Source organism: Girardinichthys multiradiatus, chromosome 13, assembly GCF_021462225.1.
Source record: "Girardinichthys multiradiatus isolate DD_20200921_A chromosome 13, DD_fGirMul_XY1, whole genome shotgun sequence".
NCBI classification, from domain to species: domain Eukaryota; kingdom Metazoa; phylum Chordata; class Actinopteri; order Cyprinodontiformes; family Goodeidae; genus Girardinichthys; species Girardinichthys multiradiatus.
Genome location: NC_061806.1, coordinates 10,412,606 through 10,427,854, shown reverse-complemented (window position 1 = coordinate 10,427,854; position 15,249 = coordinate 10,412,606). Strand labels below are relative to the sequence as shown.

At 40.1% G+C, this 15,249-nt stretch overlaps 1 protein-coding gene across 1 annotated transcript in view; it reads right to left on the bottom strand.

The window, feature by feature from the left end:
• The window catches only part of kcng2 (potassium voltage-gated channel, subfamily G, member 2), a 56,734-nt gene extending 43,313 nt beyond the window's left edge, over positions 1-13,421 (bottom strand). The window contains exons 1-2 of the mRNA XM_047384145.1: positions 13,283-13,421; positions 801-1,678 (exon numbers count right to left, since the gene is read on the bottom strand). Of these exons, the coding sequence (XP_047240101.1) occupies positions 801-1,583 (783 nt within the window). The 5' untranslated portion in view covers positions 1,584-1,678; positions 13,283-13,421. The remainder of the gene's footprint in view (positions 1-800; positions 1,679-13,282) is intronic.
• Positions 13,422-15,249: the final 1,828 nt, after the last annotated feature.

Below are 15,249 nucleotides of genomic sequence, written 5' to 3'. Positions count from 1 at the left end.
TTATCAAAAATTATAGAAGAAAGAAATTCTAACAAAAAATAATTTCTTTTGAATAAAGATCAGATACACTTTGGAGGTGTGATTATTGGGCTCACAGCACTAAATAATTAGAATTAGTTAATTGTCATTAATAATTGATAATTATTAACCAAAACCATGCCAAATGTCACTGTGTTATCAGTCATTTCACCGAATAGTGGAATTCTAATCTGATCTTGATAGATAATCACTAATACCCAAAATACACACAAGTGCTTATCTATGTGACAATTAAATGGCCAGTGTGGAGGAAAAGTAAACCCGCCAGCAAGCTTCAATTTCTCCAGAGATTGCCCCCTAACGTCGTAAACTACATCTTGGAAAGGTTTGTTTCATCAGCTTTTCTAAGCTCTGTTGACGTCAGAGCTCCGACGCCCATCACTGCGGCGCATGTCAAACTGCGCAGCCCAGTCGTCCATCCAACCAAAATGGATGACCCAACAGGGCCCTTGCCCTTTGTTTTGTCATAAGTGACTGGATCCACCTCTGAGTACTGGTCTGGGCTGTCTGCTGTAGACTGTTTGAAGAATTACAACCACAACCTCTTCATTTAACTTAAATAGATCAGGGCATGATGTGGTGCTTCTTGAGATCTTTTAGCCTTTTGTCAGACAGGTTCTAGTAAAAATATGTTTGTATTTGTTCAGGTTATCATGTTCAAAGCAGAAAAGCAGCAGAAAATGTAAAAAAATTAATGATTTGAATTAGAATCTGTGGATTTGGAGAGACAAGAGAAAAGCTGAATGTGGAAGTAAACTCACCCTCTCCTCCTCTGCTCTGAGGTCAGGCATGGTGCTGACACACAACGTTACAGCAGTGATGGCTACAAACAGCACAGACAGACAAGCAAAGATTTTGCCGGGCAGGCCCGAGTGCGGGTTCTCCACCATGTCCCTCAGCCTTCGCATGCAACCCCCTGAGAGGGTCTCCTCCAGTCCTCCTGGAGGCTGTTGGCTCTCCTCGCAGGACTGTGGTGAGGTGAGCTCAGCCTCCTCCTCCTCTAGCCTTTGCTGCTCCTTGTACTCCTCCTGCCTCAGACGCAGCTTCCTAAGGCAACACCATTCAAGGTTGTTATCCTCTAGGCCCCAGTATAGAAGCTCCTCCTGGAAGGACAATGCACACATCTCCCTCAGCAGCCTCAGCTTCCCCGCTGCCAGGAAAGTCACAATGATGCGAAAAGCAGATGGGTTTCGGTCGAAAAAGTACTCGTTGCGACTGCCGTCATAGTCGTCACACACGTCCATGATCTCGGCTTCGTTGCTGCAGCTGCGCAGCTTGCCCAGTCGTGTCAATGGGAACTCATCCAGTGTGGACCAGGGGATGTGATACTTGATCCCCCCCACATTTATTATGGCTGCCCTGTCAGCCAGGCCTGATCCATCTCCATCCTGCTGGTTGGGCTGAGGTTGGAGCAGAACCTGGGCTCTTTTGTAGAACAAACCCTTTTTGGACGTGACCTCCTGTGGATTTTCTACACGGTTGAAGCGGAAGGTTGTGAACTGGTGGTCAGTGCTGCCTGCCAAGAAGGCCACCTCCTGGTACATCCCTGCAACCAGGCTGGGGGACCCTGTCCTGCACAATGCGTTGAGTATGTGAAGCGATTGAAGGTTTGTCACCCATTCAGCTACAAAAATAGTCTCTATGGAATGAAAAAGCAAAGAAAATATTTTTGTTAAATTCCATCATTTGTTTATACTGTTGCAAGCAAAAACAAACTAATTAAAATAAATGGAACTCTAATAAAAAAATCACTCAAAATGTTTTCTATTGCTAATCTCTAAAACCCTAACGATAACTGAGAACGACAAAAAAAGAACGTAATGGAGGTGGTTGTCACTTAAAATGATGTATTGTTCCTACTCTGTGTTTAATATTTAAATACAGAATATTAAATCTGACCTAAAATATACCTAAACACACAAACACATTGTTGCTGCCTGTCAATCTGGGAATGGTTTTTACTTCATTTGCTGCAAAGTCACAGACTGTCTACTGTCTCTACATGCTCATCCAGGAGGAGAGAATGCTGCAAGTCACTGACTGGATGCAATCTGCTGGGTTTCCTTAGATAGAAAAACTTTTCATCCTATTTGAATAAATAACTGAATCTGACTGCACTGTTCAATGGTTAGGATTAATTGGAATGTATGTACCTGACTTTTGTGAAGTGCCTTGAGACAACATGTGTTGTGAATTGGCGCTATATAAATAAACTGAATTGAAAACTGAATTGAATTAATTCCATCTCTGTTTGACGTTCAACATTCTACAGTGAGAAAGACTATTCACAATTGGAAAACTGCCATTTTTCCAAGTACATTCACTCTGAGGTCATTCTCTGAGCAATGCCGTGCATTTACATGAAATCCAAGGTCCCAGATCCTACAGTTACCAAGTTAAATGCTAAAGTTTATCAATGGAAATTAGACAGATGAAACCAAATTAGAGTTGTTTAGCCATAATACACAGCACCATGTTGGGTAAAACTCAAACCCAGAATGTCTGCACTCTCTAGCACAGTAATGGTATGGTGATGGTTTGGGCTCATATTGCTGCAACAGGACCTGGCCACCTTGCAGACATTAAGTCGACTATGAACAGGGAAACATGGAAGGTTTATCTACCTGAATGGAGGTCAATTAAACTGACATTTTAGATAGGTGCTAGCACAAACTTGTGGGGCTACAAAAACTGCAGAATGGTTCACCACAGAGTGCCCAGCGACGGATGCAGCAGGAGGCAGCCTCCAAGAGAAATCAACAACATTTGAAATATCACAGATTATCTTGTTAATAAAAATGATCTTGAAAAATTCTTGTTCTGTTTTTATGCTTAATATTTCATTCGTATGTGCAGTTATGTAGATGCAAAACATCTGATGTACTACAAAAGTTTATAAACAGTTCATTTCATAATACAGATATTTCCAAAATGCTCATAGAAATGGTAATTTTGGTAATGCGTTTATTAGTCCAGCTAGTGATGTGTTCAACATGACAATGGTACAGAAATCAACATTCAAGACTTTCATAATCCTGATAGTGATGTAGAAAGCTGTCTGGGTGATCTTGAAATGTCTAATGTAAGATGTTAAAGACACTAAAGATGGTTAATACTTAAACATAAAGGCCTACCAGCCATATTTCACAATGCAGAGAGCTGGTACATCAGGCATGGGGTTATCACCTTTGGTTAAATAAAAACATTTATAAAAATCCATAAATATCTGGCGGGCATCCATCACGTGAGGTCGTGAATCTGTGAACGTGATACGTCAAAGATGCAGAGATCTAAGGTAGGAACTGCTGGGGATCAAATGCACGTATTTTCTGTATTCCTCTCGGATGGGTCTCCAGGTATGCAGATAGACATGACGAATGGTTAAGAATCCATGAACACGATACACCGAAGATGCAAAGATCTCTAAAGTAGGAACTGTGGGGGATCCAATAAGTATATTTTTCAGGATACTAGTTGAATGGGTATCTGGATGTTCGGATATTTTTGTGGGCCGCTTTACAAAATATGTCAAAAACAGATTCCCCCATGTATGCATGTGGATTTTCCCGGATATTATCCATATTTGTTCCATATATGGACATATCGCCACATCGGATGGTACCGTATCTTAATGCTTTTCGTGTGTATATAAAAAAGCACTTAAAAGGGAAATGTCAGGCCAACTATTGGACAACTAAAGCCTTGTTAAAACTGAGTTATACACGGTATGAAGAAATGTTGTTTAAGGAGTTGTGAGCTAATATTCCTAATTGATTAGTCAATTAATTCTAATGACTAATACAAAGAAAATGTAGCTAGGCTGATTCTATGAGTTACTGATTTATGGGTTGTACTTAGTTTTTCACTCTCAGCTTTCTTTGATTTTGGCTTGGTTTTTGTTTATCTAACAATGACATGGTTTCTTTTGTTGTATATGTTTTGATTTTGTTGTATATGTTTTCATGTGAGACCCACCAACCTTAAAAAGCTGTTTTTAAATGAGTTGGACCCACCTCAGAGAAATGGGCAGATGACTTTAAGTAAGATGTCATAGTCTGATTGATCAGCTGTTTAAAAGAATAGGACTCTGATATATTTAACTGAGACACTGAATGTCTGACTTCCCCATGCTGTGACGCTAAACAGAGTAATCAGACTACATTCCTTTATTGACAGAAAAAGAACAGTTTTTTTAACAAAATAAAAGCATGCTGATTTCTTTTTTTAATATAGGAATCTGAAAAGCATGTTTTCTGCACTTTAATCGCAACGACACCTCAAAGTAAAGCATGCGGATGGCATGCTGTGCTTTGAACTTACTCAGTTTAATTAAATGTGTTGCTTTTCTATTTACTGCTTTGTCAGCTTCTTCTGCTATGTTTTGTAAAACATACTGCAGGAAATGTGCTTTATCGTTTGGACCTTATCGTCACACAGCAAAGCAAACATGAAAACAAAGGAGTCTCAGCTGGCGTGTATAACAATGCTTGCACACTATGCTCAATGTTTAATCTTGGGTAGTAGGGGTTTATCCATTTTTTATAATTACAGTCACGTGCAATGTATTATTTAATACTTTTTTCCAAGATTCCAACCTGTGTATATGCAGAAATCTGGGGCTGGTGTATTTTAGAATGTATAAACAATGTAAGTAGAATATAGTGACACGTAAATCTGGAAACCTCATGGTGTCATTTCTGACCCAGTTCTTAGGTGGCCTGCAACAAAATACAATGTGAGAAATAAAAAGAATTAATGGCACAAAATCACAGAGTAGCAACACAAACCAGAGTAAAATGATTTTGTCTTATATATATTTAAAGGTAGTGCCAGATCTATTTCTTAATGGATACAAATATTTATTTGTGTTTCTAAGTGGAAAATTACCTTTGATCTTCTGAAACATTTGCAAAGAAAGATGAGTTTTCTTTAAAAGCATGATTATCTGCATTCACAACGGTATGACGGAAATTTTGATTCCACAGACTCCCCGTTGTTCTCGCTGAATCCGACTGTTGGCATCTATCACTGATTACATGCTGCACATCTTATCTTCTTAAAAGAATCTTTTGGAATCTAATGAAATTTTTCGGAGGTTGTGTATTTTTTGAAAGCTGACAAACCTTTTATTTCTATATCTGACCAAAATCCAGATTAGAGCCGCAGAAAGGCTGGTGATGAACGCCGTGTACCTGAGGCAGCGGAGGGGATGTAACGAGGCTTCCACACATCATCACAACAAATGAAGACAGCAACCCCCCCCCCCCCCCCCCCCCCCCCTCCATAATATTATGTAAAATATTGGGTTATAGTAATGTCTTTAACATTTATTCATCATTTGTATTTTCATACATATATTTTTAAACAAAAAAGTTAAACAAACACATGCTAAATTTTATTATATTTTAAGTGATTAATCTAAAAAATAGTATACCTGTTTGCCAATCAAAACTTAGCTCATATTAGCTGGCTAATTAGTTGGGCTTTGGACTCAGGTAGCCACCCTGGAGTCAGATGTGGAGAGACTGCTCGTGGCTAGCCAATTGTACAACCACAGTCCTACATAAGGTGGTGGCAGCATCATGCCCTGGGGTTACTTTTCTTCAGATGGAAGTGGCGTTTTTTGTAAATGAAATCATTTAAACACTGAATCGCACACAGTTTATGGATGTGCATACCTGCGCAACATAGTGATAGCAGATTCAATAAAAAAAAAGCTTATATTTTCCCTTTAACAGATTTGTTTGGTTTCAGTTGAATTGTTCAAGATATATTTAACAACAAAGATGGAAAAAAGTTTTGAAATGATTAATCTTAGACTTATTTTTTACATCAGAAAATCCCAGCATATGTCGTATTACATACAGATGGCTAATTTGCAAGTCAAATATAGGTTGCATAGCTACTCGTTCCTGGTGTTTGCAGTCAACTTATGTTTGTGTGTTTGGTTTATGTGAAACTACTGTGGTGACAATAGAGCTCATTAGAATAAAAAACCCAAAATGATTTTTCTCTCTGCTTTATTAAAGATGATACTGTACCTGAAGCTTAGGGAACACTTTAACTGCTGTATTTGTCTTTTGCCACTAGTTGCTCATGCAAACATAATTTACATGACTCTTTGCATAAATCAGCATTCTACAAACCACTGATGCCCTCCCACATCCACTCCATCTTCATCATTGCAAGAGGCCTGAAGCACTCATACAATGACAGCTTAAATGACACTGAACTATTACCTTTCTGGCTGGTCTCTTCAGGCCATTTCTTCTATTTATGCTCCACTCCATGTATATGTTAGGAAATTTAAGCCCCTTGCTTGAAAAACCACTGAAATTGTAATCTAGAAATACTGAAAATATGTCAGTTGAAATGTAATATTAAATAACACAGTATGTTTTTTGAAATAATGAGGTTTATACAGTTTATATGCAAAGCTTATCCATGCTGGGAAGTGATTGAGGCCTCCAATTACACAATGAGTCATGGCGGTTGATAATTATGTTGAGAAAGTAGCTCTATTATTGATTCAATGTCTAATGTTCATTACTGGAAGTGGAAAAGCAACACAGCCTGCTTTCTCTTGTATGAATTATAAATGTGCTAAATGGGTTGACAGCCTTTAACCCAAAGCCCGTTATTAATGTCCTCTGAAAGCTCAACAATGCAGCAGCACCTATGTTCAGTGCGTGTACTCGGAGTTGCTGAACAGACCTTAGCTCTGGAACACATCCAGTCATGTGTCCGAGTGGCATCTGCCCACCGGTGCTGGTCACAGCCAAATTTAAAGGCACTTCTTTAACAGGAGCAAAGTGGCTATCAGGTTTTTGTAGGAAAGCAGAGCCAACAGAAGAGGTGGATTTTCAGTAATATGTTTAGATATTTCCACAGAGGAGCTGTCAGAGCTAAAGACAAGATAAGCTTCACAAAACAAGGTTCAAGGCTGATGTGTAGTTTCTTCTCACAAACACTTTCAGTGCCTCCCAGAGGTGTGGACTCAAGTCATGTGACTTAGAATTGAGTCATTCGAGTCACAAATGTTAAACTCGACTTGACTCATGACCTCACTTGGACTTGAGCCCTTTGATTTGAAAATGCGTGATATCTTACACCAAAAATAAAGTCTGCTGTGTGCCACTGGCTATTCTGCAATATTTTCTTCTCCTGTTGCTGCAACATGCACATGGAATCCCTCGTGCTGTTAACTTGCTTTTCTTCTGCTTCCTTTGACAACCACAAAGAAGCCGACAGTAGTGGAGAAAAGCTGTCATTTACTGCTATCAAAGAGGTGTGCACAGTTAGAAAAAGAAAAAAGAATACTGTGTGTGGTATCACCCAGGCTACCAAGCAACATACTCTGTACAAAAATGTTAAGGCACTTTTAGGAACATTTTGAATGTAAACAGCGTCTCAGGACCGATTCTACATTGCAAGACTGGAGACGGCATTGTGAGTGCGGCTAGTGGTTGCATCGACATGTTGTATGGGATACCACATATGCCACAAATGTTTAAATTTAGATCAATTAAATAAACATGTTTAGAGGTTACTATTTTACAAACTGTCATTTTCTTGAATCAGTTAAAGCTCGCTTACTGATTTTCAGCCTGTTTATAGTGACTTCCCATAGTCCCCAGATCTACAGAGACAAATTGTTATATAATTATTATATAATTGTTATTATTATAGTAACAACACCTATCTTCCTTCAGGCATTTAAACTAACACAAAGAAAGATGAGTCAAAGCTAATGAACTGACTAATGCTTGGTTAATGTTAGCTTAACTGCTAAGCTGGGTTTTGTTTTTGCTCCCCAATTTGATCATTGCGCCAAGGCCGAGATTCTGGCTCAGAGGTAGACCCAGAAAAGTTTATATAGGCTTTTTAAATCAGATGGTTAGCACTAGTGTTGTGTTGTTCTTGAGTGATCTGTCAAACGAACAAACCATTTTAATAAACAAACTGAGTCAAATCAGAAGTAAATTCCCAAACCTACTGCGCCCACAAAGTGTCCTGAGAATCTTAAGTTAGTGACAGAGTGAATGAATCATGTCCCGATTCATGCAGTACGAGAGTTAGTGACGCATCTCCACTTCAAGCACAGTACTAGTATGTGAATCACTCCTCAGAGGCAGTTCTCTGTGTGTGCACTTGCATACTGCAAATGAACTGCATGAACTGAACGATTCGGCAAAAAAATAGTTTGAATGAATCATTTTAATAAACTGATTCTAGGGATGCAGTACACTCAAAGAACTGCCATTCTCATCACTAGTTATCACTTCAAAACTAATAATCTTGTAATACTAAAGTTACATGGTAACATTACCAGTATTTTTATTATTCAGATAGAATGATATCCTCTTATTATTATGTGTTCACAGCAAGTCGCTGTGCGTTGGGTCGAACCACAAGCAAATTCATTTAATCCAAGTTGGCAGTTAGCAACACTATAATCATGTCCAATAAAATCAACTTAATCAGAAAATTCAATTTTATACAGCTGAATAAATAACTTTTTATTTTAATGATCTGCAGTTACACATTAAATAATTTCAAAGCAGGTTTGTACTGTTGCAGTTGTGGAAATAATTTTTCATGAATAGAAATTCGGTTATTTTTGCATCATGGATCAGTCTGCTTATTCTTTTCTTAATTTTTCATTTCATTTTTATAAAGTTTGGGTCCTCTTGCTGGTTGTTCTGTCTTCTGTGATGAAATTACATATTTTGTGAAATAAATAGCTTAAAAAATAAAAATGTTGTACTTGTACTCAACTTGGGACTTACTTGGTATGTAACTCGGGACTTGAGTGGAAAGACTTGAGACAAGCAAAACAATAATTTGGTCCCACTTGTGGTGCCTCCTATGCGGACTGAACACATGCATTTTCCATATTTGTTCCTATAGTTTTATGAAATATACATGTTAAAGGTGCACCGAGAAACTGTCAGGTGATAAGCCCTCACTGGTGCCTGGCCAGTCCTAATCCAACCTTTTCAGCTTACTAAACTCACTTTCTCTACCATGCTGGGCTCTAAACACTCCTTATTGTGAATTTTATTGTTGCGTAAAGAAGACTGAATCTTAGCAATTTTTATTATCAGTGAGGCACTTAAAACTAAGGTCAGAGGGAGCACAGCGATGTAATAAGCTATTTAATAGGAAACTGCTTTTTCTATGACATGTCGACACATTATTTTGGTAATTTAGGCTGTGAGAGCAAGAGAGTAAGACTTACACAGATAATAGGAAGGCTGAAAGAAGTACAGCAATGTTGCTGTTTTAACATTTTGAGCTTTTAACCACCATCATGGAACATGCAAATGCTGGCAGCTTTTTGAAGATTTCAATTCAATTCAGTTTTATTTATATAGCGCCAATTCACAACACTTGTTGTCTCAAGGCACTTCACAAAGTCAGGCTTATATTACAGTTAATCCTGACCATTGAACAGTGCAGTCAGTTTCAGTTATTTATTCAAATTGGATAAAAAGTTTTTCTGTCTAAGGAAAGGAAACCCAGCAGATTGCATCCAGTCAGTGACTTGCAGCAATCCCTCCTCCCAGATGAGCATGTAGAGACAGTGGACAGTCACTGGCGTTGACTTTGCAGCAATCCCTCATACTGAGCATGCATGTAGCGACAGTGGAGAGGAAAAACTCTCTTTTAACAGGAAGAAACCTCCAGCAGAACCAGGCTCAGTGTGAGCGGCCATCGGCCACGACCGACTGGGGGTTTGAGAGAACAGAGCAGAGACACAAAACAAACACAGAAGCACTGATCCAGGAGTACTTTCTATGGGAAGGAAAAGTAAATGTTAATGGATGTAGCTCCTTTAGTCGTTTCATCTAGGAAGAAAGAACAGATAAACTCTGAGCCAGTTTTCAAGGTTAGAGTCTGAAAGAGAGCACATATAATTAGTTACAGTAAAAGCTCAATCAATTTCCATGTCTAGGAGAGAGAAAGGGTTAAACACTGAAAGACAGGGCTATGTGGATCATCGGTAGAGGGTGAGCATTAAGTTGTTGCCAGCAGAAGCTTGGACAATTCCCCTCTCCAGAAAGGTGTCACAGGTAGACACAGAGTCAGGCCAGGTGTAGCTTCTAGGAAGAGAAAAGAGAGAGAACATAAAGTTAAAAGCTGAAATAACAGCAAATAATGCAAAATTGGAGAGTAGTGTGAGAATGTAGCGAAGAGGATGAAAGTGGTCAATATGACCTCTAGCAGCCTAAGCCTATAGCAGCATAACTACACAGAAAGTTTCAGTTCAGATTATTTAGTTAAACAGCGCTTAATTTCAACAATGTCGTCTCAAGGCACCTCACAAAGGGTCCCACTGATGGTCATTGTTATACTAAAAACCACAAGGATTGGGATACCTCTCTCTGTCAGACTGATTATAATTTCAGAATAAAAGTAATGGTCTATATTTTCTAGGGAACACACATGGAGACAGCGGTTTTAGCAATGCTAGCTGCCCTAACCACGCATATCACTGCAATGAGTTTTTTAAACTCCATAATCATTTTGTCTTCATTTTCAAATAATAGTAAGGTCATTTTACTGTGGGGTTTTTATGTAATTTGCTGACCGCTTAGAATTTTGAACGCATAGATCAGAAATAGCCCGTTTCCAATTGTTTATGATTAGATAAATAGAATTTTTACAAATATCTGACATGCAAAGTGCACAAATGCAACTTCTGATAGGTTCCAAAACTTTCGAGCAGCACTACATCCATGCAGATGTAAAGGATAAGTGTCCTGATATTGTTGCAAATGAACCCACCTGGTGAAAAATAATGCACATGGCAGATTTCTGCCTATAACCTGCACACTCAGGTTTTTAATAATAGCATGCTGCTGAGTCATGCATAAATGTGATACTTTATGTTTTGAGGTGCTTTAAAGGCATTTTGCATTGTGCCTTCTCACAATGTGCTGTATTATTCCTGTTTTGTTGTTGTCATCAGATTATCAACAGTACTGCATTTCTGTTACTGGTAACACACAAGCTCTGTTTTTAAATTAACTCTAGCTAATTTGAATCAAAATGTTTAAACCTCTCCTTCAGGCCAACGCTTCTGGGAAACAACCCATCATGAACTGAGCCATTTGATTCTCTATCTTTTTTTCTTTTCAGTGCATTTACGCCACTATCTATGTCTTCACTTTAGGCCAGTTCCCTTGTAATCTTTGTCTATGTCTGGGTTTCTCCTTGCAAGCGTGTTTGGATCCAAAGCTGTCTGCATCTGTTCTGCTGATGATGATCTCACCAACCTGTTTGTGTTCTTCATTCATTCATTGTTTTACATGTTGTTTCTAGAGATGCACTGATTAGAGTTTTTTGACCAATTTCTGATTTTGTAACCCACTATCCTGTCCGTTCTTAAAAATAAAAGCATTCAACATACATTATAGCTTTGACGTATTGTAATTATTAGGAGCATAGGTGACGTCACACTTCGTGTGTGAAAGAATGAAATGACTAGCAATAATCGCGGTTAGCATTTATAACTGTAAACATCAGTCTCCATGAATATTCCAGAATATTGCAGCTTTGAAATAACATCTTACACCTTTTGTGTTTCCTGTGACTTCATTTTTAAACACCTCAGTAACACTGAAAATAGCTAACCTGTAGTCGTCTTTCCTCTGTAACAGTGTCCACACTAAAGAGTGTTGTTGTTAGTGCAACCAGCACTGAGGTGTGATGGGTTCAGTGATGGAAAAAGGATCTGATGTTTGAGTTTCCGACCAGCTGGTCCTCATTCAGGGCTGGTCAAGTTTAAAATCGTCAGGTTCCAGTCACCAGCCTATTTATTGGTGCATTTCTACGTCATTCTATGCGCCATTTTTCTTGTGGAACGTGAAAGTCACCCATAGCTGCTGAAAGCTGAAAACACTTTTCTTCTCTGTCCTGAGATGACTTTTGCTGTTATGTGACACTGTTTTAATACAATGTTTAAGGATAAACTAAATAAAACTTAAACTTTATAATTTGGCTGTTCTACTGAGCACACCATAAACATTTTATAAATCTGTTTCTACTGCCAACTCCCTCGAACAAAGACTCCTTAACCTAATGCTCTCTCTCTCTCTCTCTCTCTCTCACACTTCACATCATTAGTGCTCTTCAAAAGTTTCATGAGCTCTATGACAATCCCTAATTGAAAATGAAACCTGCACTCCGAGTCCGATACGAAGTGTCAATCAGCTGATTCAGAGAGTGGAGATGGAGCCAAGCAGAAGGAGATAATGGACTGAATAAAATGCAAGTTTTAAAAAGTGTCAAAAAAAGAGGGAGGATGTACTCGATGGTTAACCTGAAAGAGGTGAACGTGGTGTCTGTGTGAAAGTGTTGTTACATACAATAAACTGCTGGGTTATTTCTTTAACCTAAATGCTGTTGGGACAGAAGTTGGGTCGTTTTAATGAAACACTGGGCCAGAATATGGGACTCTAAAAGTTTCTTGGATTAGAGAAGAGGCCAGAAGGAGCCTCGTCATTCTTCACAGACAGTCATTTAATTATCAATGGTAAGATTGTAAAATGGTGCTGTATAATAATGTTAATGACTGCAGACTGTATTTGGCTTTACAAGAGTACAGGTTTGTTCCCTTAATGTAACTTTAGCCTTTTACATTCAAAATTGTTAGAGCAAGAGAGTGCTAGCTAACTCCAGAGTAAGAAAACTAGCCTATCTATTGGCTGTCTAGTGATGTCATCACCTATTTTGTAATCTGTGTGTTGTAAAGTAATGTAGGAGCAAATGATATCGTTGTGGAAGAGAGTAAAAGAAAACATATTTAAAACTTACAAATGAACTTATTTTATCTGCAACATAGGGGAGGATTTGTTCATATCTGACCCACTACTTGTTTTTTTAACCCAGTAGTTTTAGAGTGTAGCGGAATATAGTTATTACAGCAAAACAAAAAGAAGAGAACCAATGTGATGCATGTCCTTTACAGGTGCACATCCCAAAAGACAGGATGATGTCTGTTTCAATAGGAAGTACAAATAGGGGCACCTTTGGGAACTTTGTCTAAGTGATCATACTGAAACTGTAACTGATTTATTGTTCCTTTAGGTGAAATGAGACAAGTTCCTCACGTTTATACATTTAAATGAGTCATTTAGGGCCTAATTCTCTCATTGCCCTCATGTTTTGTGATTTCAAACTCTTCGGACAGTTCTACTTAGTTTAAACCAACAATATTCTTAGTTGCCAGACTCACCAGGTGTGCTTTGGGGCTTGAGTCCATCTGCTCCAGCTTGCTCGCCCGATCGCGCCCCTCGGCACGCAGCATGCTTTTAAGTTTTCCACGCAGATGGTGCGGGACATTATAGCAAGATTTTACGCTGAGTTCCCTGGACTTCCTGATCTCCCCGAAAGTCCCGCTTTCATCAGAAGGACAGCCTGGAAAAGATCGATCATCTGTCTGCGGGAGACGCCAAAAAAGGTGCAGCTGGAAGTCCGCATCAGCGACAATCCGCCGGGCTATCGGTCCCTCTCCCCCCCACGGGCGACGTTGCAGATGTTGGACAGCAGCGAGGGTGTGTGTGAGAGACGGGCTCCGAGCAGGTGGGAGGCTGCCGGCTGCTCAGTGATGGTCGCGCTGCTCCGCTCGGACCGCTCAGGTGCGTCCGGAGCTGCGCTCTGACAAACATGGACTGTTCTCAGAGCAGTTTCAGCGCGTCAGAGGGAGGGTCTGTCATCTTCCGCTGTTCTGTGCTGCACACTGATCTGCGTGTCTTAATTTTTTGAGCACTGTTGATGGATGTTCCCATCATCATGCAGTGTCAAGTAAAGTATTCACACCCCTTTAACCTTTCCACCGTTTGTCACGTCGCTGCCACAAACTTAAGTGTGTTTCATTCGCACCTTTTGCTGCGATTACAGCTGCAAGCCTTTTGGCCTAACACTCTACCGGGTTTGTACATCTAGAGACGGAAATTGTTGCCCATTCTTCTGTCACATAACACAGGTTCAGTCAAATTTGATGGAGAGAATCTGAGAATGTTAACTTTCAAGTCTTGGTGCAGCTTCTCAACGGGATTTGCGTCTGGACTTTGACTTGGCCATTCTAAAACATGAATATGATCTGATCTAAACCACTCCTTTGTGGCCCTGGTTGCATGGTTAGGATAGAGCCACACAGTGCGACTGGAAGACGAACGCTGTACTCCAGGTTTTCCTCCCCCAATTGACCTGTATTAAGCTCAGCTTATCAATTCAGACCTCTTTCCCTGTTCCAGCAGAAGAAACCATTTCCACAGCATGATAAAGCCACCATCATAGGTCTCCAGCGTTAGGTTTCAACCACATATAGCATTTTGCATGTAGGCCAAAACTTTCAGCTTTTCCACATCTGACCACAGCACTTTCTTTAAATGTTTGCTACATCCCTTAGAAAGCTTATTACAGACTTCAAACTGGATGTCATATGTTGTTTTTTTTTTAACAATGGTTTTCTTCATGCCACTTTTCACTGGAACACTGGACCAGCTCTATACCCCCACAGGGTACTCGAGGGTTCAAAGGAGTTTGCCTAACCGGTTCACATGTGTTTTGTGGACCTGGAGAAGGCATTCAACTGTGTCCCTCATGGTGCCCTGTGGGGCGTTCTCCAGGAGTATGGAATTGGGGGCCTTTTTATTAGGGGCCATCTGGTCTCTGTACAACCGCATAGCCGCCACTAAGGCGCACCTGCTCCCAGTGTATGTTGGACTCCCGCAGGACTGCCCTTTGTCACCGGTCCTGTTCATAACTTTTATGGACAGGATTTCTAGATGCAGCCAAGGGCCGGAGGGGGTCTGGTTTGGGGACCAGTGGATTTTGTCTCTTCTTTTTGCAGATGACGTGGTCCTGCTGGCCCCCTCTAGCCAAGACCTACAGCATGCGCTGGGGCGGTTCGCAGTCGAGTGTGAAGCGGCTGGGATGAAGATCAGCTCCTCCAAGTCCGAGGCCATGGTTCTCGACCGGATAAGAGTGGCTTGTCCTCTTCAGGTTGGAGGGGAGTTCCTGCCTCAAGTGGAGGAGTTCAAGTATCCTTGGGTCTTGTTCATAAGTGAGGGAAGAATGAAGCGGGAGATCGACAGATAGATCGGTGCGGCTGCCGCAGTAATGGGGACGCTGTGCCGGTCCGTTGTGGTGAAGAGAGAGTTGAGCTGAACAGTGAAGCTCTCGATTTACTGGTCAGTC